The sequence below is a fragment of the Salmo salar genome, chromosome ssa18 (genome assembly GCF_905237065.1).
Source record: "Salmo salar chromosome ssa18, Ssal_v3.1, whole genome shotgun sequence".
In the NCBI taxonomy this organism is placed as follows: Eukaryota; Metazoa; Chordata; class Actinopteri; order Salmoniformes; family Salmonidae; genus Salmo; species Salmo salar.
The window spans coordinates 49505462-49527825 of NC_059459.1; the positions used below are offsets into that span (position 1 = coordinate 49505462).

Below are 22364 nucleotides of genomic sequence, written 5' to 3' on the forward strand. Positions count from 1 at the left end.
ACCTTTTATAAACCTGTTAATATAGTCAATACAATCCTGCTATAAACCTGTTATACACCTGTTATTAACCTGTTCATATAGTCGCTATAAACCTGTTATACACCTGTTATTAACCTGTTATACACCTGTTATTAACCTGTTATACACCTTTTATAAACCTGTTATACACCTTTTATAAACCTGTTATACACCTGTTATTAACCTGCTCATATAGTCAATACAGTCCTGCTATAAACCTGTTATACACCTGTTATTAACCTGTTCATATAGTCAATATAAACCTGTTATACACCTGTTATTAACCTGTTCATATCGTCAATCCGTCATTTTTACATCATTTGAATATGTCAGGTGAGTATTTCATTTGAACATTCTTTCAGAGGGACAGTAAATGACAGCCAGTAAGGTCAGTTTGTTTTATACATCTGAACTTTACTGGAGAATAACAAGCATGACAACATGAGATACATTTGATAAACATGTTCACGCACACACACACACACACACACACACACACACACACACACACACACACACACACACACACACACACACACACACACACACACACACACACACACACACACACACACACACACACACACACACACACACACACACACACACACGTGTCCATATGGTGTCCAGTGTGTCTATATCATCTGTGTCTGGGAGTCGCAGCGCGGCCACAGGAATCGGAGACAGAGGAAGAGGAGGAAGAGGAGGAAGAGGAAGAGAGAGATGAAGAAGAGGAGGGTGACGTAGCCAGCGTGAGGAAGAGGAGGAGTGTCTGGAGCCTCGGCTGGAATCATATTGGTCAGATTCAGCATGTAGCCCAACGTCCAGCCTGCATCACTACCTGAAATCTATACACACACACACACACACACACACACAGTCAGTGTTGAAGACATATTTCAGAAAGGTCAGGATATAGAATCTAAACGATTGGTATTTTTGGTATTTTATTAGGATCCCCATTAGGTGTTGCAAAAGCAGCAGCTACTCTTCCTGGGGTCCACACAGAACATGAACTACATGGACAGAACTATATCTATTTAAAAAAGGTACACACAGCCTACACATCCACACAGCCATACATCCACAAAGCCTACACATCAATACATCCCCACAGCCTACACATCAATACATGAACACAGCCTACACATCCACACAGCCTACACATCGATACATCCACATAGCCTACACATCAATACGTCCACACAGCCTACAAATCAATACATCCACACAGCCTACACATCCACACAGCCTACACATCAATACATACACACAGCCTACACATCAATACATACACACAGCCTACACATCCACACAGCCTACACATCAATACCTCCACACAGCCTGCACATCAATACATCCACACAGCCTACACATCCATACATCCACACAGCCTACACATCCATACATCCACACAGCCTACACATCCACACAGCCTACACATCCATACATCCACACATCCACACAGCCTACACATCCACACATCCACACAGCCTACACATCCACACATCCACACATTCACACAGCCTACACATCCACACAGCCTACACATCCACACAGCCTACACATCAATACATCCACACATCAATACATACACACAGCCTACACCTCCACACAGCCTACACATCAATACATCCACACATCCATACATCCACACAGCCTACACAGCCTACACATCCATACATCCACACAGCCTACACATCCATACATCCACACAGCCTACACATCCACACATCCACACAGCCTACACATCCACACAGCCTACACATCCACACAGCCTACACATCAATACATCCACACAGCCTACACATCCATACATCCACACAGCCTACACATCCACACAGCCTACACATCAATACATCCACACAGCCTACACATCCATACATCCACACAGCCTACACATCCATACATCCACACAGCCTACACATCAATACATCCACACAGCCTACACATCAATACATCCACACAGCCTACACATCAATACATACACACAGCCTACACATCCACACAGCCATACATCCACACAGCCTACACATCCACACAGTCTACACATCAATACATCCACACAGCCTACACATCCACACATCCACACAGCCTACACATCCACACATCCACACAGCCTACACATCCACACAGCCTACACATCCACACAGCCTACACATCAATACATCCACACAGCCTACACATCCATACATCCACACAGCCTGCACATCCACACAGCCTACACATCAATACATCCACACAGCCTACACATCCATACATCCACACAGCCTACACATCCATACATCCACACAGCCTACACATCAATACATCCACACAGCCTACACATCAATACATCCACACAGCCTACACATCAATACATACACACAGCCTACACATCCACACAGCCATACATCCACACAGCCTACACATCCACACAGCCTACACATCAATACATCCACACAGCCTACACATCCATACATCCACACAGCCTACACATCCACACAACCTACACATCAATACATCCACACAGCCTACACATCAATACATCCACACAGCCTACACATCAATACATCCACACAGCCTACACATCCACACAACCTACACTTCCATACATCCACACAGACTACACATCAATACACCCACACAGCCTACACATTAATACATCCACACAGCCTACACATCGATACATCCACACAGCCTACACATCCACACAGCCTACACATCCACACAGCCTACACATCCACACAGCCTACACATCAATACATCCACACAGCCTACACATCCACACAGCCTACACATCTATACAGCCACACACAGCCTACACAATATGAGATGCAATTATGGCTCTATATATTACTGTATGCTTTATGGAATTTGTTCTGGATTAGAGGACTGTGAAAAGACCTCTGGTGGGGTAAGTGTGTGTGTCAGAGCTGTGTGTAAGCTGACTATGCAAACAATTTGGGATTTTCAACACATTAATGTTTCTCATAAAAAGAAGTGTTGCAGTCAGTCTCTCCTCAACTCTTAGCCAAGAGAGACTGGCATGCCTAGTATTAATATCAGCCCTCTGATTACAATGAAGAGCAAGACATGCCTTTGTTCTGGACCAGCTGCAGCTTAACTAGGTGTTTCTTTACAGCACTTGAACATATGACGGGACAATAATCAAGATAAGACAAAACTAGAGCCTGCAGGACCTGCTTTTTGGAGTGTGGTGTCAAAAAAATCAGAGCATCTCTTTTTTACTGACAGACCTCTCCCCATCTTTACAACCGTTGAATCCTTTGACCATGATCGTTTACAATCTAAGGTAACGCCAAGAAATGTAGCCTCCTCAACTTGTTCAACAGCCACACCATTCATTACCAGATTCAGGATATATGCTGAACAATCATATAAATGAAACATGCAACAATTTCCAAGATTTTATTGAGTTACAGTTCATATAATTAATAAAATTCATTGGGCCCTAATCTATGGATTTCACATGCCTGGGAGTACAGATATGCATCTGTTGGTCAAAGATACCTTAATAAAAGGCAGGGAAGAGGATCAGAAAACCAGTCAGTATCTGGTGTGACCACCATTTGCCTCATACAGCGCGACACATCTCCTTCACATAGAGTTGATCAGGCTGTTGATTGTGGCCTGGGGAATGTTGTCCCACTCCTCTTCAATGGCTGGGCGAAGATGCTGTATATTTGTCGGTAACTGGAACACGCTGTCGTACACGTCGATCCAGAGCATGCCAAACATGCTCAATCGGTGACATGTCTGGTGAGTATGCAGGCCTTGGAAGAACTGGGACATTTTCAGCTTCCAGGAACTGTGTACAGATCCTTGCGACATGAGGCGGTGCATTATCATGCTGAAACATGAGGCGGTGCATTATCATGCTGAAACATGAGACGGTGCATTATCATGCTGAAACATGAGGCGGTGCATTATCATGCTGAAACATGAGACGGTGCATTATCATGCTGAAACATGAGGCGGTGCATTATCATGCTGAAACATGAGGTGATGGCGGCGTGTTCCAATGGGCCTCAGGATGTCGTTACGGTATCTCTCCGCATTCAAATTGACATCGATAAAATGCAATTGTGTTGATTGTCTGTAGCTTATGCCTGCCTGCCCACACCATAACTCCACCACCACCATGTGGCACTCTGTTCACAACGTTGACATCAGCAAACCGCTCGCCCACATGATGCCATACATGTGGTCTGCGGTTGTGAGGCCGGACGTACTGCCAAATCCTCGAAAACGACATTGAAGGCAGCTTATGTTAGAGAAATGAACATTCAATTCTCTGGCAACAACTCTGGTGGACATTCCTGCAAACGCATGCCAATTTCTCCCTCAAAACTGGAGACATCTGTGGCCTTGTGTTGTGAGACAAAACTGCATATTTTAGATTGGTCTTTTATTCTCCCCAGCACCTTTCACCTTTATTTAACCAGGTCGGCCAGTTGAGAACAAGTTCAACTGCGACCTGGCCAAGAATAAAGCAAAGCAGTGCGACACAAACAACACAGAGTTACACATGGGATAAACAAACGTACAGTCAATAACACAATAGAAAAATCTATATACAGTGTCTGCAAATGTAGTATGATTAGGGAGGTAAGGCAATAAATAGGCCATAGTGGCAAAATAATTACAATGTAGCAATTAAACCCTGGAGTGATAGATGAGCAGAAGATGAGTGTGCAAGTAGAGATACTGGGGTGCAAAGGAGCAAGATAAATAAATAACAATATGGGGATGAGGTAGTTGGGTGGGCTATTTACAGATGGGCTGTGTACAGATGCAATGATCGGTAAGCTGCTCTGACATCTGATGCTTAAAGTTAGTGAGGGAGATATAAGACTCCAGCTTCAGTGATTTTTGCAATTCGTTCCAGTCATTGGCAGCAGAGAACTGGAAGGAAAGGCGGCCAAAGGAACAGTTGGCTTTGGGGATGACCAGTGAGATATACCTGCTGGAGCGCGTGCTACGGGTGGGTGTTGTTATGGTGATCAGTGAGCTGAGATAAGGCAGGGCTTTACCTAGCAAAGACTTATAGATGAACTGGAGCCAGTGGGTCTGGCGACAAATATGTAGCGAGGGCCAGCTGACGAGAGCATACAGGTCGCAGTGGTGGGTGGTATATGGGGCTTTGGTGACAAAACGGATGGCACTGTGATAGCAAACTGGATGCAGTCTGAGTAGAGTCTTGGATGCTATTTTGGAAATGACATCGCCGCAGTTGAGGATCGGCAGGATAGTCCGTTTTACGAGGGTATGTTTGGCAGCATGAGTGAAGGATGCTTTGTTGCAAAATAGGAAGCCGATTCTAGATTTAATTTTGGATTGGAGATGCTTATTGTGAGTCTGGAAGGAGAGTTTACAGTCTATCCAGACACCTAGGTATCTGTAGTTGTCCACATATTCTAAGTCAGAACCGTCCAGAGTAGTGATGCTGGACGGGCTAGCAGGTGCGGGCAGCGATCGGTTGAAGAGCATGCATTTAGTTTTACTTGTAATGATCATGCTGTTTAATCAGCTTCTTGATATGCCACACCTGTCAGATGGATGGATTATCTTGGCAATGGAGAAATGCTCACTAACAGGGATGTAAACAATTTTGTGCACAAAATGTCAGCTGATGAAACATGGGACCAACACTACATGTTGTGTTTATATTGTTGTTTAGAATCTAAAGGATCTTCAGAAGGAAGTAGGAAAACTGATACATAAACAGGAATTGCAACTGCACCGCATTTGATCGCATAGCACAGAGGGTGGTGAGCACGGTCCAGTACATCACTGGGGCTCCCTGCCATCCACTACCTCTACAGAAGGTGGTGAGTACGGCCCAGTACATCACTGGGGCTCCCTGCCATCCAGTACCTCTACAGAGGGTGGTGAGTACGGCCCAGTACATCACTGGGGCTCCCTGCCATCCACTACCTCTACAGAAGGTGGTGAGTACGGCCCAGTACATCACTGGGGCTCCCTGCCATCCAGTACCTCTACAGAGGGTGGTGAGTACGGCCCAGTACATCACTGGGGCTCCCTGCCATCCAGGACCTCTACAGAGGGTGGTGAGTACGGCCCAGTACATCACTGGGGCTCCCTGCCATCCAGGACCTCTACAGAGGGTGGTGAGTACGGCCCAGTACATCACTGGGGCTCCCTGCCATCCAGGACCTCTATATCAGGCGGTGTCAAAAGAAGGCCTGGAAAATTGTTAGACTCCAGCCACCCAAGCCATTGACTGTTCTCTCTGCTTCCGGAGCATCAAGTCTCACACTAACAGTCCTCTATCTAGCTGTTCAGGAGCCTATCTCCTATCCCCAAACCATTAGACTGATAACCAGATAACAGAATGGATACAGGACTATCTCCTATCTGTCATCACTGTATTTATTTTTTCACTGACTATGAACCAGGGGCGGAAATCCCGGGGGGGTCGGGGGGGACACGACCCCCCCATCCTGGGAAAAATATGATTTGTCCCCCCCAATATATCACTGAAACATAACTATGTAATTTAAATAATATTAATAATACGCAATGAAAGCAATTGTGCTGATTATAGACACTTAATAGCGCGTTTTTAAGTTTCAAAAGATTGCGACCCCCCCACCCTTTGCCTCACAATGGTTTGATCCACTGCCAGTTCCTTAGTTGGCAAGGTAACAGAGGGGTCGTATCTACTGTCTGAAAGGCACTCAACGAACGTAACTGACGTGATGTTAATCCAGTCAATCGTGCACACACACTAGCTGAATATGCAGAGCTAGCGCGCAAATATTAACTATTAAGCTAGCTAGTACCTATTCCATTTATGTGGCCTCGTCAAAGATGGAATCTTTGCTATCGTCAATTTATTCCAAGATCATCATGCAGATGATGTAAGTTAGTGCTTCAAAGTCCCTGTGATAAGGTTAGCGATAAACTGAAGTCCAAACTGAACAGAACTACACTCTCTTCTACCATTGTCTTAAATATATTTAATGGTCTCGTTGCAAAAGCTAAATTGTCGCAAGGGAACTTTTATTTATTTATTTTATTTAACCCGGGTAGCAAAGATTATAGCAAACACCACTGAAACGGAATTGGTGCTCGCTAGCTTTGCAAATTCAGCTATTGTTGGAAGCCAGCCAATATGAAACAAACTATTAAAATTACAAAAGGTTGCAGCATATGTTGTGTAAATGGTGAACTCATACAGCTGTCAACTCTTGTCATTTTAATCCGTTTCACATTTGCTCGCTACCTTTTAGATCGAAGCCCAAATAGAATGATAAAAGATAAGATGATAGAAGCCCATCTCCTACTGTAAATAACTTACACACATTGTGTGTGTGTGTAGCCAGCCTGCCAGCCAGCCAGGTAGAAAAATGGCAGAAAAATAAAAGACGGACATCAGAGTATTTTTCAGTACACCAAAACGCAAAGTAAGAACCTTAGTAGCCTAATATCTCAAAGACTAGTTGATAAAATGTTCATAAGAAAGAAATGAAATTCTAATGGAAATGTTTCACAATGATGTCATTGGGCAGAACAGGCAACAGATGGCACACAGACAGCAGAGTTGGGGACAGATATGCAGGGACAGGGAGTCTCAGGTAAGTTTGTTGAGTCTTTGTTTGGCAACATTATGAAAGGTTCTCAATTTTTCTGACTTGTAAAATAGGAACATAATTGGAAAATGCCATGGATACCCCCACTCTCAACTTAAACTGGTGACTGAACTAAGATTTGTTAAAGGCAATGGTATTGCTGTTGTGATTAGTTGTGTAGTTCTGGGTACCGGTAGTTAGGAGTATGGCAAACACCTTATTTCTTTGGTTCCTCAATATACATTTACCATATTACAATGTAGGCTATGTGTTACAGCACTACTTTTGATGTCCCCCTCAGGAATTGCTCTTGAGAAAATGTCATGTAATTGTCCCCTCCAAAGTTGACATCAGATTTTCGCCCCTGCTATGAACACTCACTGGACTCCTTGCACACACACACACACACACACACACACACACACACACACACACACACACACACACACACACACACACACACACACACACACACACACACACACACACACACACACACACACACACACACACACACACACACACACACACACACACACTTCATTCACACTCCACTGTTGATCATATATCCTGATGTCAAGTTACCTGGTCCCTATACATACTGTATCTCCTGACCCTGTATATAGTCCCCTGGTCCCTATACATACTGTATCTACTGACCCTGTATATAGTCCCCTGGTCCCTATACATACTGTATCTGCTGACCCTGTATATAGTCTGCTTTCTTTATCATGTTCTTCCTATTTCTGTGTTTTGTTGTACCTTAGTCTATTGTGTGGTACTGGACTGATATTATTACTTGTTGGTAAAACAGAAAAAAGCCATTTCACTGTGCTTGTGCACTTGACAATAAAACTGTGAAACTTGAAGGCTGATAGCATGACATAAATGCATATTTAACTACTAACAACACACCAACTCTTAACAGTCGTGTGTGTGTGTGTGTGTGTGTGTGTGTGTGTGTGTGTGTGTGTGTGTGTGTGTGTGTGTGTGTGTGTGTGTCTGACCTTCTTGATGAACATGATGTCTGTCCATGTGTCTGAGGTGAAGTTGTATCCATCAGTCAGTAGAGACAGGATGTAGCTCCCAGAGAAACAGTACTCTGCCAGATACTTCTCCTTCACATCAGGGTGCTGCTGCTGGATCTGCACACGCACATTACACACCGAGGGCAGTGAGGACTGTGACTGGGAGAAACTGCATGTGTGCTTATGTGTGTCTGTGTATTTATTAATTAAGGATCCCCATTAGTTCCTGCCAAGGCAGCAGCTACTCTTCCTGGGGTTTATTATGGATCCCCATTAGTTCCTGTCAAGGCAGCAGCTACTCTTCCTGGGGTTTATTATGGATCCCCATTAGTTCCTGTCAAGGCAGCAGCTACTCTTCCTGGGGTTTATTATGGATCCCCATTAGTTCCTTTCAAGGCAGCAGCTACTCTTCCTGGGGTTTATTATGGATCCCCATTAGTTCCTGCCAAGGCAGCAGCTACTCTTCCTGGGGTTTATTATGGATCCCCATTAGTTCCTGCCAAGGCGCCAGCTACTCTTCCTGGGGTTTATTATGGACCCCCGTTTAGTTCCTGTCAAGGCAGCAGCTACTCTTCCTGGGGTTTATTATGGATCCCCATTAGTTCCTGCCAAGGCAGCAGCTACTCTTCCTGGGGTTTATTACGGATCCCCATTAGTTCCTGCCAAGGCAGCAGCTACTCTTCCTGGGGTTTACTATGGATCTCCGTTAGTTCCTGCCAAGGAAGCAGCTACTCTTCCTGCGGTTTATTATGGATCCCCGTTAGTTCCTGCCAAGGCAGCAGCTACTCTTCCTGGGGTTTATTATGGATCCCCATTAGTTCCTGCCAAGGCAACAGCTACTCTTCCTGGGGTCCAGCAACAATACCAGCAGTTATATACAATTTAAAATATTACATAACATTACATTTCATAACATTTTTTCAACACATTAAGTGTGTTCCCTCAGGCCACTACTCTACTACCCCATATCTACAACACACTGTGTTCCCTCAGGCCCCTACTCTACTACCACATATCTACAACACACTGTGTTCCCTCAGGCCACTACCCTACAACCACATATCTACAACACACTGTGTTCCCTCAGGCCACTACTCTACTACCACATATCTACAACACACTGTGTTCCCTCAGGCCACTACTCTACTACCCCATATCTACAACACACTGTGTTCCCTCAGGCCACTACTCTACTACCACATATCTACAACACACTGTGTTCCCTCAGGCCACTACTCTACTACCACATATCTACAACACAAACCCATGTGTCTGTAGAGTGCGTGTCTTATCGTGTGTAAGCGTGTGTGTGTGTGTGTGTATATATATATATATATATATATATATATATATATATATATATATATATATATATATAACACACACACCTGGGTCCAGGGTGTAGAACAGTAGAGCGCCAGCTTCTCCCTGCTGCTTTCCAGAGAGCCTGATGTCAAGTTCAGAAAGTTCATCACAAAGTAGAATGCTGAGAATGCCTGAGAGAGAGGAGAGAGAGACGAGAGAGACGAGAGAGGAGAGAGAGACGAGAGAGACGAGAGAGGAGAGAGAGGAGAGATGAGAGAGGAGAGAGGAGAGAGGAGAGATGAGAGAGGAGAGATGAGAGAAGAGAAGAGAAGAGAGAGGGAGAGAGAGAGGAGAGAGAGGAGAGAGGAGAGAGATGAGAGAGAGAAGAGGAGAGAAGAGAAGAGAGAGAGGAGAGAGACGAGAGAAGAGAGAGAGGAGAGAGACGAGAGAGACGAGAGACGAGAGACGAGAGAGAGAGACGAGAGAGATGAGAGAGAGAGGAGAGAGAGAGAGAGAGGAGGAGAGAGAAGAGAGACAGAGAGCGAGAGACAGAAAGAAGAGACAGAGAGAGACAGAAAGAAGAGACAGAGAGACAGAGAGGGAGAGGGAAGAGACAGACCGAGAGAGACAGAAAGAGACAGCTAAATTAAAAAGACAGATGATTCTGAGCATTTTCTCACAACTTGTCTTTCTCATTACTAAGACGTTTTCTGCATTCAATCCCAGAAGGGGTTACCAGGGGTTTACAAGACCCTGTTGAAGGTGCCCTTTGAAGAACCCTTTTGGGTTCCAGGTATAACTCTTTTGGTTCCATGTAGAACCTTTTTGGGTTCCACGAAGAACCCTTTCCACAGAGTGTTCTACATGGAACCCAAAAGGGTTCTACCTGAAACCAAAAAGGGTTATCCTATAGGGACAGCCGAAGAACCCTTTTGGAACCCTTTTTTCTAAGAATGTAGGGTTAGGGTAAAAGTTAAGCTCACCCCAAACGGCCCCTGTAGTGGTGGCTGGTAGACCCTGTTGAAAGAACAGCGACTGAAGCTGCAGCTACTGAAGTTGAAGATTCTTCTGACTACTTCCTGGCACAATGATGCGTTTCCTGCTCCTATGTGAGTGAAACTGTCCCTGGAGACGAGGGGTTTCCCAGCCATGACGCAGGGGCTGGAGTACACGCTAAAGTAGCTTCGATCAACACTATAACCTGGGTGGAAACACGGGTCCAGCACTGAGCTGTCCCCAGACTGACAGACACACAGACACACACAGAGTTATGAGCCAGGGAAACACGGGTCCAGCACTGAGCTGTCCCCAGACTGACAGACACACAGACACACACAGAGTTATGAGCCAGGGAAACACGGGTCCAGCACTGAGCTGTCCCCAGACTGACAGACAAACACAGAGTTATGAGCCAGGGAAACACGGGTCCAGCACTGAGCTGTCCCCAGACTGACAGACACACAGACACACACAGAGTTATGGGATCAAAGGTAAGACATCAGGAATAGAGGTCAAGGGTCAAGATTACCTGAGTCTGCTGAGCAAGCGCCAGTTTGAGCGCCTGGTCTTTCCCGTAGCACAGGAAGCTGTGTGTGTAGAGGAAGTAGTCATTTCCATACAGACGGAAGGTCACAGCGTTCTCCGCCGATTCCTCCGCCACATCCTGATTGGCTACAAAGCTGATCTGAGTGGAGGCTCCGCCCAGGTCAAGAGCTCCGGTGGTCCCTGAGCCCTGCAGCACACACACACACACACACACGTTTCAGTATATCACTCAGCAGTAGCGGTGTGTGGGTAAAATCACAGGGGAACCCAGAACAAAATGCCATATTCCAACCTGTGTTGTGGTAATTGGCATTGTTTGCTCTGTAACCGGTTAGTTCACATGCCTTGTGGCCGTGTTATACAGGCCTAAAGGCCCAGACAACGAGACGACACAATGGCAGAATAAATTTACACCACAACTTTGTTTCATCACAAAACCGGAGAGCAACATCTGTCCGCTGAAGTCCTCAAAGCAGAATGCAGGAAACAGACAGTTACATGACCTCCAGCAGGGGTCAAGCAAGTTCATGTTCCCACATTTTCAGACCACTAGACCACTAAACAACTATTGATTTAGATCCAAGGAAAGTTACTGCAAGTCGCAAAGAAAACAGGAGCTCCACTATTCCAGCACCATGTCAACACCAGGAGCTGCCTCCACTATTCCAGCACCATTTCAACACCAGGAGCTGCCTCCACTATTCCAGCACCACTTCAACACCAGGAGTTGCCTCCACTATTCCAGCACCACTTCAACACCAGGAGCTGCCTCCACTATTCCAGCACCACTTCAACACCAGGAGCTGCCTCCACTATTCCAGCACCACTTCAACACCAGGAGCTGCCTCCACTATTCCAGCACCACTTCAACACCAGGAGCTGCCTCCACTATTCCAGCACCACTTCAACACCAGGAGCTGCCTCCACTATTCCAGCACCACGTCAACACCAGGAGCTGCCTCCACTATTCCAGCACCATGTCAACATGGGATAATTTATACTGTTCCATCTTCCATCCCTGGTATGGGATAATGGGATAATTTAGAGTACTGTTCCATCTTCCATCCCTGGTATGGGATAATGGGATAATTTAGAGTACTGTTCCATCTTCCATCCCTGGTATGGGATAATGGGATAATTTATACTGTTCCATCTTCCATCCCTGGTATGGGATAATGGGATAATTTAGAGTACTGTTCCATCTTCCATCCCTGGTATGGGATAATGGGATAATTTATACTGTTCCATCTTCCATCCCTGGATTGAGGTACGCTTTCCAGCCATATCCCGCATTTGTCACCGGGGTGCAAACATTATGGATAAGCAGTGTTTCAACATGAAAGAGAAGGTTCTCACCTGTTTCAGTTGGTCACTCAGGTAGTTAACAGTGACCCAGCCGAAGGCTCCCTCCTCCTGGCCTGTGATGATGCGAGCGCCCTGATAGGAGAACGGAGAGGACTGCAACACCTCCTCTACCGACCACAGCACCTGATCAGACAAACTCTGGTTCTCCATCCTAAACACGCACGCACGCACGCGCGCACACACACACACACACGCACACACACGCGCACACGCACACACACACACACACACACACACACACACACATACACACATACCCTTTTTTGGTTAGTCCAGTGTTTTCATAATAACTTCCTGGTTAGTCCTATGTTTTCATTTTTACTTCCTGGTTAGTGTACAACGTTTTCATAATAATGTCCTAGTTAGTGTCCAGTGCTTCCATAATAACTTCCTGATTAGTGTCTAGTATTTTGATATCAACTTTCTACTTGGTGTCCAATGTTTTAATATTAATATCCAAGTTAGTGTCCAGTGATTTTAACTAACTTTCTAGTTAGTGTCCAGGTTTTTCATTTGAACTTCTTGGTTAGTGTCTAATGTTTTCATAAAAACGTTCTGGTTAGTGTCCAGTGTTTTTATAATTACTGCCTGGTTAGCTTATTAACTTTCTAGTTAGTGTCCAGTGTTTTCATATTAACTTCCTGGTTAGTGTCCAGTAACTTTCTAGTTGGTGTCCAGTGTTTTCCTAATAACTTCCTGGTTAGTGACCAAAGTTTTCATACTAACTTCCTGGTTAGTGTCTATTCTTTTCATAATAACTTCCTAGTTATTAATCAGTGTTTTCATATTAACTTCCTGGTTAGTGTCCAGTGTGTTCACATGAACTTCCTGGGTAGTGTCCAGTGTTTTATAAAAACCTCCTAGTTATTGTCCAGTGTTTTTATATTAACTTTCTGGTTATTGTCCAGTAACGTCCTTATTGTCGTCCAGTGTTTTCATGTTAACTTCCTGGTTAGTGTCTAGTGTTTTTGTAAAAACTTCCTAGTTATTGTCAAGTGTTGTCAAATTAACTTCCTCATTACTGTCCAGCGTTTTCAGAAATTCCTGGTTAGTGTCTAATGCTGCCAATGACTGGAACGAACTGCAAAAATCACTGAAGCTGGAGACTCATATCTCCCTCACTAACTTTAAGCACCAGCTGTCAGAGCAGCTCACAGATCACAGCACCTGTACATAGCCCATCTGTAAATAGCCCATCCGACTACCTCATCCCCATACTGTATTTATTTATTTATCTTGCTCCTTTGCACCCCAGTATCTCTACTTGCACATTCATCTTCTACACATCTACCATTCCAGTGTTTAATTGCTATATTGTAATTACTTCTCCACCATGGCCTATTTATTGCCTTAACTTACCTCATTTGCACTCACTGTATATAGACTTTTTCTACTGTATTATTAACTGTATGTTTGTTTATTCCACGTGTAACTCTGTTGTTGTTTGTGTCGCACTGCTTTGCTTCATCTTGGCCAGGTCGCAGTTGTAATTGAGAACTTGTTCTCAACTAGCCTACCTGGTTAAATAAAGGTGAAATAAAATATAAATAAAATAAAAATTGGGCATGTGGACCCCAGGATGAGTAGCTGCTGCTTTTGCAACAGCTAATGTGGATCCTAATGAAATACCCAATAACACTGATAGGCTGCAGAGCCGTCTGTTTAGCTTGCTGCAGAGCTGTCTGTTTAGCTTGCTGCTACCTAATAACACTGATAGGCTGCAGAGCCGTCTGTTTAGCTGGCTGCTACCTAATAACACTGATAGGCTGCAGAGCCGTCTGTTTAGCTGGCTGCAGAGCCGTCTGCTTAGCTGGCTGCAGAGCCGTCTGTTTAGCTTGCTGCTACCTAATAACACTGATAGGCTGCAGAGCCGTCTGTTTAGCTGGCTGCAGAGCCGTCTGTTTAGCTTGCTGCTACCTAACAACACTGATAGGCTGCAGAGCCGTCTGTTTAGCAGTCAGTAGTTTCAGCTCCGTTGGGTAGTAGTGGGTAATGTTTATCCAGTCAGTAGTTTCAGCTCCGTTGGGTAGTAGTGGGTAATGTTTATCCAGTCAGTAGTTTCAGCACCGTTGGGTAGTAGTGGGTAATGTTTATCCAGTCAGTAGTTTCAGCTCCGTTGGGTAGTAGTGGGTAATGTTTATCCAGTCAGTATTTTCAGCTCCGTTGGGTAGTAGTGGGTAATGTTTATCCAGTCAGTAGTTTCAGCTCCGTTGGTTAGTAGTGGGTAATGTTTATCCAGTCAGTAGTTTCAGCTCCGTTGGGTAGTAGTGGGTAATGCCTGGCCAGTCAGTAGTTTCAGCTCTTCTCCTAAACACCGTGATCAGTGGATCATTTGAAGATCAGCGTCACTGAAGTTGGTGGTTCGTTCCTACTCATTTCTGATCTGTCGTCACTAGTTACCAGAGCCACAAAGTCAGAAACCGCGCCTACCTCTATAATTTATCTTCTTAAAATATGATGTTTAAACCTAATTTTAACCATAACCATACTGCTAACTTTATGCCTAACCCTAACCTTAAATTAAGACCAAAAAGCTCATTTGAGTTTTCACACATTTTTACAATATAGCCAATTTTGACTTTGTGACTGTACTATCTGGTGGAAATCTTTCAGATCTGAGACGAGAGAAATTGTCCGCCAGATTTGGTGTTTTGTTAAGGGCTCGGAGTGGTCACGCCCCCAAGAAGGCTCAGCCAATCATCCGACGGATTATACTTCCTGCTATCCTACGAAACAACATTTTGTGTCCAGGGGTCAGGCGTACCTGAGCAGCCTCATTCCGGCGGTGGCACCCAGGTAGAGGGGCGTCTCGTGGTGCCTGCTTATGGGGATGAGGCGCTCTGCTTCCTTCATACAGCTCTTCAGAGACGCCCCTGCCTGCCCTGGAAACACAGAGTAGCTGGAGATACCAGCACCTGGACACGAAACACACACACACACACACACACACACACACACACACACACACACACACACACACACACACACACACACACACACACACACACGAAACACACATTTTAACTAGATAACAAATCATATTTTAGTGGTCACATACACATGGTTAGCAGATGTTAATGCGAGTGTAGCGAAATGCTTGTGCTTCTAGTTCTGACAGTGCAGCAATATCTAACAAGTAATCTAACAATTTCACAACAACTACCTTGTACACACAAGTGTAAAGGGATGAATAAGAATATGTACATATAAATATATGGATGAGCGATGGCCATGTGCCATAGGCAATATGCAGTAGATGGTATAGAATACAGTATATACATATGAGATGAGTAATGTAGGATATGTAGACATAATTAAAGTGCCGTTATTTAAAGTAACTAGTGATACCTTTAAATCAATTTATTAAATGTATTAAAGTGGCCAGAGATTTGAGTCTGTATGTTGGCAGCAGCCATTCTGCTAGTGATGGCTGTTTAACAGTCTGATGGCCTTGGGATAGAAGCTGTTTTTCAGTCTCTCGGTCCCCGCTTGCTAGGTTTTTATAGTGTGTATGTGTCTACCTTTGACTTTGCAGGCGTGTGTCTGCTGCACTCTTCCAGTGTCATTATCCTTCTCTGCCGGCCACTCGTAGATATACACTGCTGTATGTGAGGAGCCAGCATCCAGGACGATCCCATACTGAGAGATGGAGAGAGAGACATTTTCAACCTCTCTGACCCAGTCTGTAATACCTACATGTTTCAAGCAAACCACCCTAGTCCTTGTACCTAAGAATGGAACCTGTCTAAATGACTACCAACCCGTAGCACACATCTTCAGCCATGACAAGTGTATTTATTCTGGATCCCCATCCGCTGATTGAGAAAGAAAAGGAGAGCCACTAGGAGCTCAGATGAAATAATTTAATAACTGAATAACCAACGTTTGTTCATCAGGGTATAATGACAAACACTGCGGGTCACTAGTTTATAAAGTGGCAAAGAACACACACAGGTGTCTGTAATCATGGCCGGGTGTGGCCTGATATCATTGGTTCATTCTCAGACATAAGAATAACATACAAAAACATAAATTGATAGCATACGATCATAGATACAATTTGGCTACATAGGCCTACAAAATATTTACAAAGAATAGCAAAATCACAATAATCACAAAAATGGCTTCAGTTAAAAGTCTACGTTGAGACCGAAGGGAGCAAGGTCCTTTAAATGAAAGATCCAGGCAGCCTCTCGTTTTAACAATAAATTGTCGAGGTCACTCCCTCTCCTAGGGAGGGTGACATGTTCGATGCCGATATAACATAGGGTTGAAATCTAGTGGTTTGCTTCCAAAAAGTGGACTGCAACTGGGGTAGTCTGGAGTGGCATGGTAGCCTAGTAGTTAGAGCGTTGGGCCAGTAACCGAAAGTTTGCAAGTTGAAATCCCCGAGCTGACAAGGTACAAATCTGTCATTCTGCCCCTGAACAAGGCAGTTAACCCACTGTTCCTAAGCTGTCATTGTAAATAAGAATTTGTTCTTAACTGACTTGCCAAGTTAAATAAAGTTGTGTTTTTGCACCTAATGGTGCTACGATGCTCCAAGATTCGTACTTTTAATTTGTGCTTTGTTTTACCCACATAATATTTAGGACAAGGACAAGTTATAAGATAAGTATCTGCCTTAGTGGAGCACGTAATAACACCTGTGATTGGGATCTGTTTCCCTGTTTGGGGTAGTTTGAAGGATCTACATTTGTAAGTGCCATTGCATTGAGTACAGCCATTACACTAGTAGTTTACATCCAGTAGAGGCATAAATAGACGTTGTTCAGGGATATCTTGGGGTGGTAAATCAGAGTGTACCAATTGATCTGAGATTTCCGCCCCGTGAGAATACGACCAAGGGAGGGTCCGAAAACACATTACCAATACTGTCATCGGATCTTAGAATGTGCCAATGTTTGCGATCGATTCCTTTCCCAAGTCTTTTTAGTTTCCTGAGGGGGAATAGGCTTTGTCGTGCCCTCTTCATGACTGTCTTGGTGTGTTTGGACCATGATAGTTTGTTGTTGATGTGGACACCAAGGAACTTGAAGCTCTCAACCTGCTCCACTACAGCCCCGTCGATGAGAATGGGGGCGTACTCGGTCCTCCTTTTCCTGTAGTCCACAATCATCTCCTTAGTCTTGTTCACGTTGAGGGATAGGTTGTTACCCGGCCAGGTCTCTGACCTCCTCCCTATAGGCTGTCTCGTCGTTGTCGGTGATCAGGCTGTTGTGTCATCTGCAAACTTAATGATTGTGTTGGAGTCGTGCCTGGCCATGCAGTCGTGGGTGAACAGGGAGTACAGGAGGGGACTGAGCACACACCCCTGGGGAGCTCCAGCGTTGAGGATCAGCGTGGCAGATGTGTTGTTACCTACCCTCACCATCTGGTGGCGGCCCATCAGGAAGTCCAGGATCCACCCCCTTAGAGGGTCCAGGATCCAGTGTTTAGTCCCAGGGTCCTTAGCTTAGTGATGAGCTTTGAGGGCACTATGGTGTTGAACGCTGAGCTGTAGTCAATGAATAGCATTCTCACATAAGTGTTCCTTTTGTCCAGGTGGGAAAGGGCAGTGTGGAGTGCAATAGAGATTGCATCATCTGTGGATCTGTTTGGGCGGTATGCAAATTGGAGTGGGTCTAGGGTTTCTGGGTTAATGGTGTTGATGCAAGCCATTACCAACCTTTCAAAGCACTTCACTTACTGGTCAGGACGTGACAGGAACAGGACATCCTGGATTGGGCTGACGCACTGAAGGCCTGGTGCGTGGTGCTGGCTTTGGAGATGCCAGACTGGATACACGCACCTCAGGGCTAGTGCGAGGAGCGGGAACAGGATACACTGGGCAGTGAAGGTGCACTGGCGGTCTCGAGCGCAGTACTGGCACCACCCTTACTGGCTGGATGCCCGCTTCCGCCTGGCAAATGCGGGACGCTGGCACCGCGCACACCGGCCTGTGAATGCTCGGCCTCGACGCCGTGCGCATCACCCCATAGCACGGGGCCTGAACAGTAACATGCTGCCTCCGGTAAGCACGGGGAGTTGGCTTGGGGCTTAACCCTGGCCCAGACAAACTACCCGTGTGCCCCCCCCCCAAAAAAAAATATTGGGGCTGCCTCTCAGGCTTCCATGCCAATCATGTTCCAATATAACAGTCCCGGTCCTCTCCAGCCTTTTTCCATGGTCCCTCTCCGGCTAGGATCTCCTCCCAGGTCCACAACTCCCGATAGCTTTTCTCCAGCTCCTTATCCCGCTGCTTGGTCTGTTGGTGGTGGGAAGTTCTGTAACGACCGTCATATGAAGTAGACCAAGGCGCAGCAGGTTGAGTGCTCATTTTAACGTTTTATTTTAATAAACTAGAACACTTAACTTCTCTAGGGTAGTGGGACGAAATTGTCCCACGCTATTCAACAGCCAGTGAAAGAATCAGAGCGCCAGATTTAAACCACAAAATGTCATAATTCAAAGTTCTAAAACATAGGACTATTTTACACCATTTTATAGATACACTTCTCCTGAATCGAACCACGTTGTCCGATTTCCAAAAGGCTTTACAGCGAAAGCAAAACATTAGATTATGTTAGGAGAGTACATCGACACAATAGCCACACCGCCATTTTCCGACCAACCACATGCATCACAAATAACCAAAACACAGCTAAATGAAGCACTAACCTTTGACAATCTTCATCAGATGACACTCCTAGGACATCATGTTACACAATACATGCATTCTTTTGTTCGATAAATTTCATATTTATATATAAAAACAGCATTTTACATCGGCGCGTGATGTTCCGAATTTTTTTCCCCTCAAATGCTTCCGGTGAATCTGCGCTACAATTTACAAAATTACTATTCGAAAACATTGGTAAAATATAATATTGTCATTCATAGAATTATAGATTAAGGAATACCCGGGATAGGATAAAGTAATCCTTCTAACCCCCCCACCCTCCCCCCAAAAAGATATAGATGTACTATTGTAAAGTGGTTGTTCCACTGGATATCATAAGGTGAATGCACCAATTTGTAAGTCGCTCTGTATAAGAGCGTCTGCTAAATGACGTAAATGTAAATGTAACTGGATTTTGTTGGAGAGGCTTCCATTAAAGAACACCCTCTGTGTTCTGTTAGACAGGTAACTCTTTAATGCATAATGCATAATATAGTGCATAATATAGTCTACAATATTATGGATTTTTCCATCGCAGCCACAGAATCTGAAAAAGCTATCGCAAACATTTATTGTACCTCGTTGCCCTAACAACCACATATGGTACCTTGTACTTCTGTAGGAGAGGCTTGTTCTGCAATACTGCTGTTGTCACCAGGGCAACTATCGCTGTGATACCAAGCACAGGGATGATGATCACTGCCTTATGCCAAGCGTTATTTCCTTTCGTCTCTGTGGAAGAGGGAGAGGAGGAGAGATGGGGAGGAGAGAGGGAAGAGAAGAGAGGAGGGAGAGAGAGGGAGGGAGGGAGGGAGAGAGAGAGGGAGAGGAGGAGAGATGGGGAGAGAGGGAGGAGAGAGGGAAGAGAAGAGAGGAGGGAGAGAGAGAGGGAAGGAGAGAGGGAGAGAGAGGGAGGAGAGAGGGAAGAGAGGAGGGAGAGGGAGAGGGAGGGCGAGAGGTAGGAAGAGAGAGGGGAAGTTGGAGAGAGTTAGCATTTTCCAACCAGCTGCTGATGATGTCACATCTGTATTATTGATGACAGGAGGGTTATGAGTGTTATTGTTGATACTGTTGTTGTTGCTGTTGTTGTTGTGTAACTAGGGACTAGTTCTAAATGTGTTGAGGTAGAGAGGGTGAAGGGTGGGGAAGAGAGGGAGGAGGGTAGGGGAAGAGAGGGAGGAGGGTAGGGGAAGAGAGGGAGGAGGGTATGGGAAGAGAGGGAGAGAGGGATAGAGGAGGGTGGGGAAGAGAGGGAGGATGGTGGGGAAGAGAGGGAGGAGGGTGGGGGAAGAGAGGGAGAGAGGGATAGAGGAGGGTAGGGGAAGAGAGGGGAAGAGAGGGAGGAGGGTGGGGGAAGAGAGGGAGAGAGGGATAGAGGAGGGTAGGGGAAGAGAGGGAGGAGGGTGGGGGAAGAGAGGGAGAGAGGGATAGAGGAGGGTAGGGGGAGAGAGGGAGAGAGGGAGGAGGGTAGGGGAAGAGAGGGAGGAGGGTAGGGGAAGAGAGGGAGAGAGGGATAGAGGAGGGTGGGGGAAGGGAGGGAGGAGGGTGGGGAAGAGTGGGAGGAGGGTAGGGGGAGAGAGGGAGGAGGGATACAGGAGGGTGGGGGAAGAAAGGGAGAGAGGGAGGAGGGTAGGGGGAGAGAGGAGGGTGGGGGAAGAGAGGAAGGAGGTTAGGGGGAGAGAGGGAGAGAGGAAGGTGGGGGAAGAGAGGAAGGAGGGTAGAGGGAGAGAGGGATAGAGGAGGGTAGGGGAAGAGGGGGAGAGAAGGAAGAGGGTGGGAGGAGAGAGGGAGAGAGGGATAGAGGAGGGTAGGGGAAGAGGGGGAGAGAAGGAAGAGGGTGGGAGGAGAGAGGGAGAGAGGGATAGAGGGATACAGGAGGGTAGGGGAAGAGAGGGAGAGGGAGAGAGGGAGAGAGGGAGAGAGGGATAGAGGAGGGTAGGGGGAGCGGGGGAGAAGGAGAGGGGGATAGAGGGAGGAGGGTGGGAGGAGAGAGGGAGAGAGGGATAGAGGAGGGTAGGGGAAGAGGGGGAGAGAAGGAAGAGGGTGGGAGGAGAGAGGGAGAGAGGGATAGAGGCAGGAGGGTGGGGGAGAGAGGGTGGGGGAGAGAGGGAGGAGGATAGGGGGAGAGAGGGTGGGAGGAGAGAGGGTGGGGGAGAGAGGGAGGAGGATAGGGGGAGAGAGGGTGGGAGGAGAGAGGGAGAGAGGGATAGAGGAGGAGGGTGGGAGGAGAGAGGGATAGAGAAGGAGGGTGGGAGGAGAGAGGGAGTGAGAAGGAGGGTGGGAGGAGAGAGGGATAGAGGCAGGAGGGTGGGGGAAGAGAGGGATAGAGGCAGGAGGGTGGGGGGAGAGAGGGATAGAGGCAGGAGGGTGGGGGGAGAGAGGGATAGAGGAGGGTAGGGGGAGAGAGGGATAGAGGGATAGAGGAGGGTAGGGGAGAGAGGGAGAGAGGAGGGTAGGGGAGAGAGGGAGAGAGGGATAGAGGAGGATAGGGGGAGAGAGGGAGGAGGGTGGGGGAAGACATGAGACAGGAGAGATTGACATGCATATTATTAATGTTTGCTCTCTGTGTGCATCCAAGGGCCAGCCGTGCTGCTCTGATCTGAGCCAATTATAATTTTCCCAAGTCCCTCTTTGTGGCACCTGACCACACGATTGAACAGTATTCCAGGTGAGACAAAACTAGGGCCTCTAGGACCTGCCTTGTTGATAAGGTAGAGTAGCGCTTTATTATGGACAGACTTCTCCCAATCTTAGCTACTGCTGCACCATCGAGAGCATCCTGACTGATTGCATCACTGCCTGGTATGGCAACTGCTCAGTCTCTGACCGCAAGGCACTACAGAG

General features: G+C 46.1%; 1 protein-coding gene across 1 annotated transcript in view; it reads right to left on the bottom strand.

The window, feature by feature from the left end:
- Positions 1-407: 407 nt before the first annotated feature.
- LOC106577463 (ectonucleoside triphosphate diphosphohydrolase 1) overlaps positions 408-22364 on the bottom strand; it is a 40297-nt gene continuing 18340 nt past the window's right edge. Inside the window, exons 2-10 of the mRNA XM_045701251.1 lie at positions 20128-20252; positions 16381-16498; positions 15624-15774; positions 12851-13010; positions 11478-11681; positions 10933-11190; positions 10033-10140; positions 8624-8761; positions 408-866 (exon numbers count right to left, since the gene is read on the bottom strand). Of these exons, the coding sequence (XP_045557207.1) occupies positions 654-866; positions 8624-8761; positions 10033-10140; positions 10933-11190; positions 11478-11681; positions 12851-13010; positions 15624-15774; positions 16381-16498; positions 20128-20252 (1475 nt within the window). The 3' untranslated portion in view covers positions 408-653. The remainder of the gene's footprint in view (positions 867-8623; positions 8762-10032; positions 10141-10932; positions 11191-11477; positions 11682-12850; positions 13011-15623; positions 15775-16380; positions 16499-20127; positions 20253-22364) is intronic.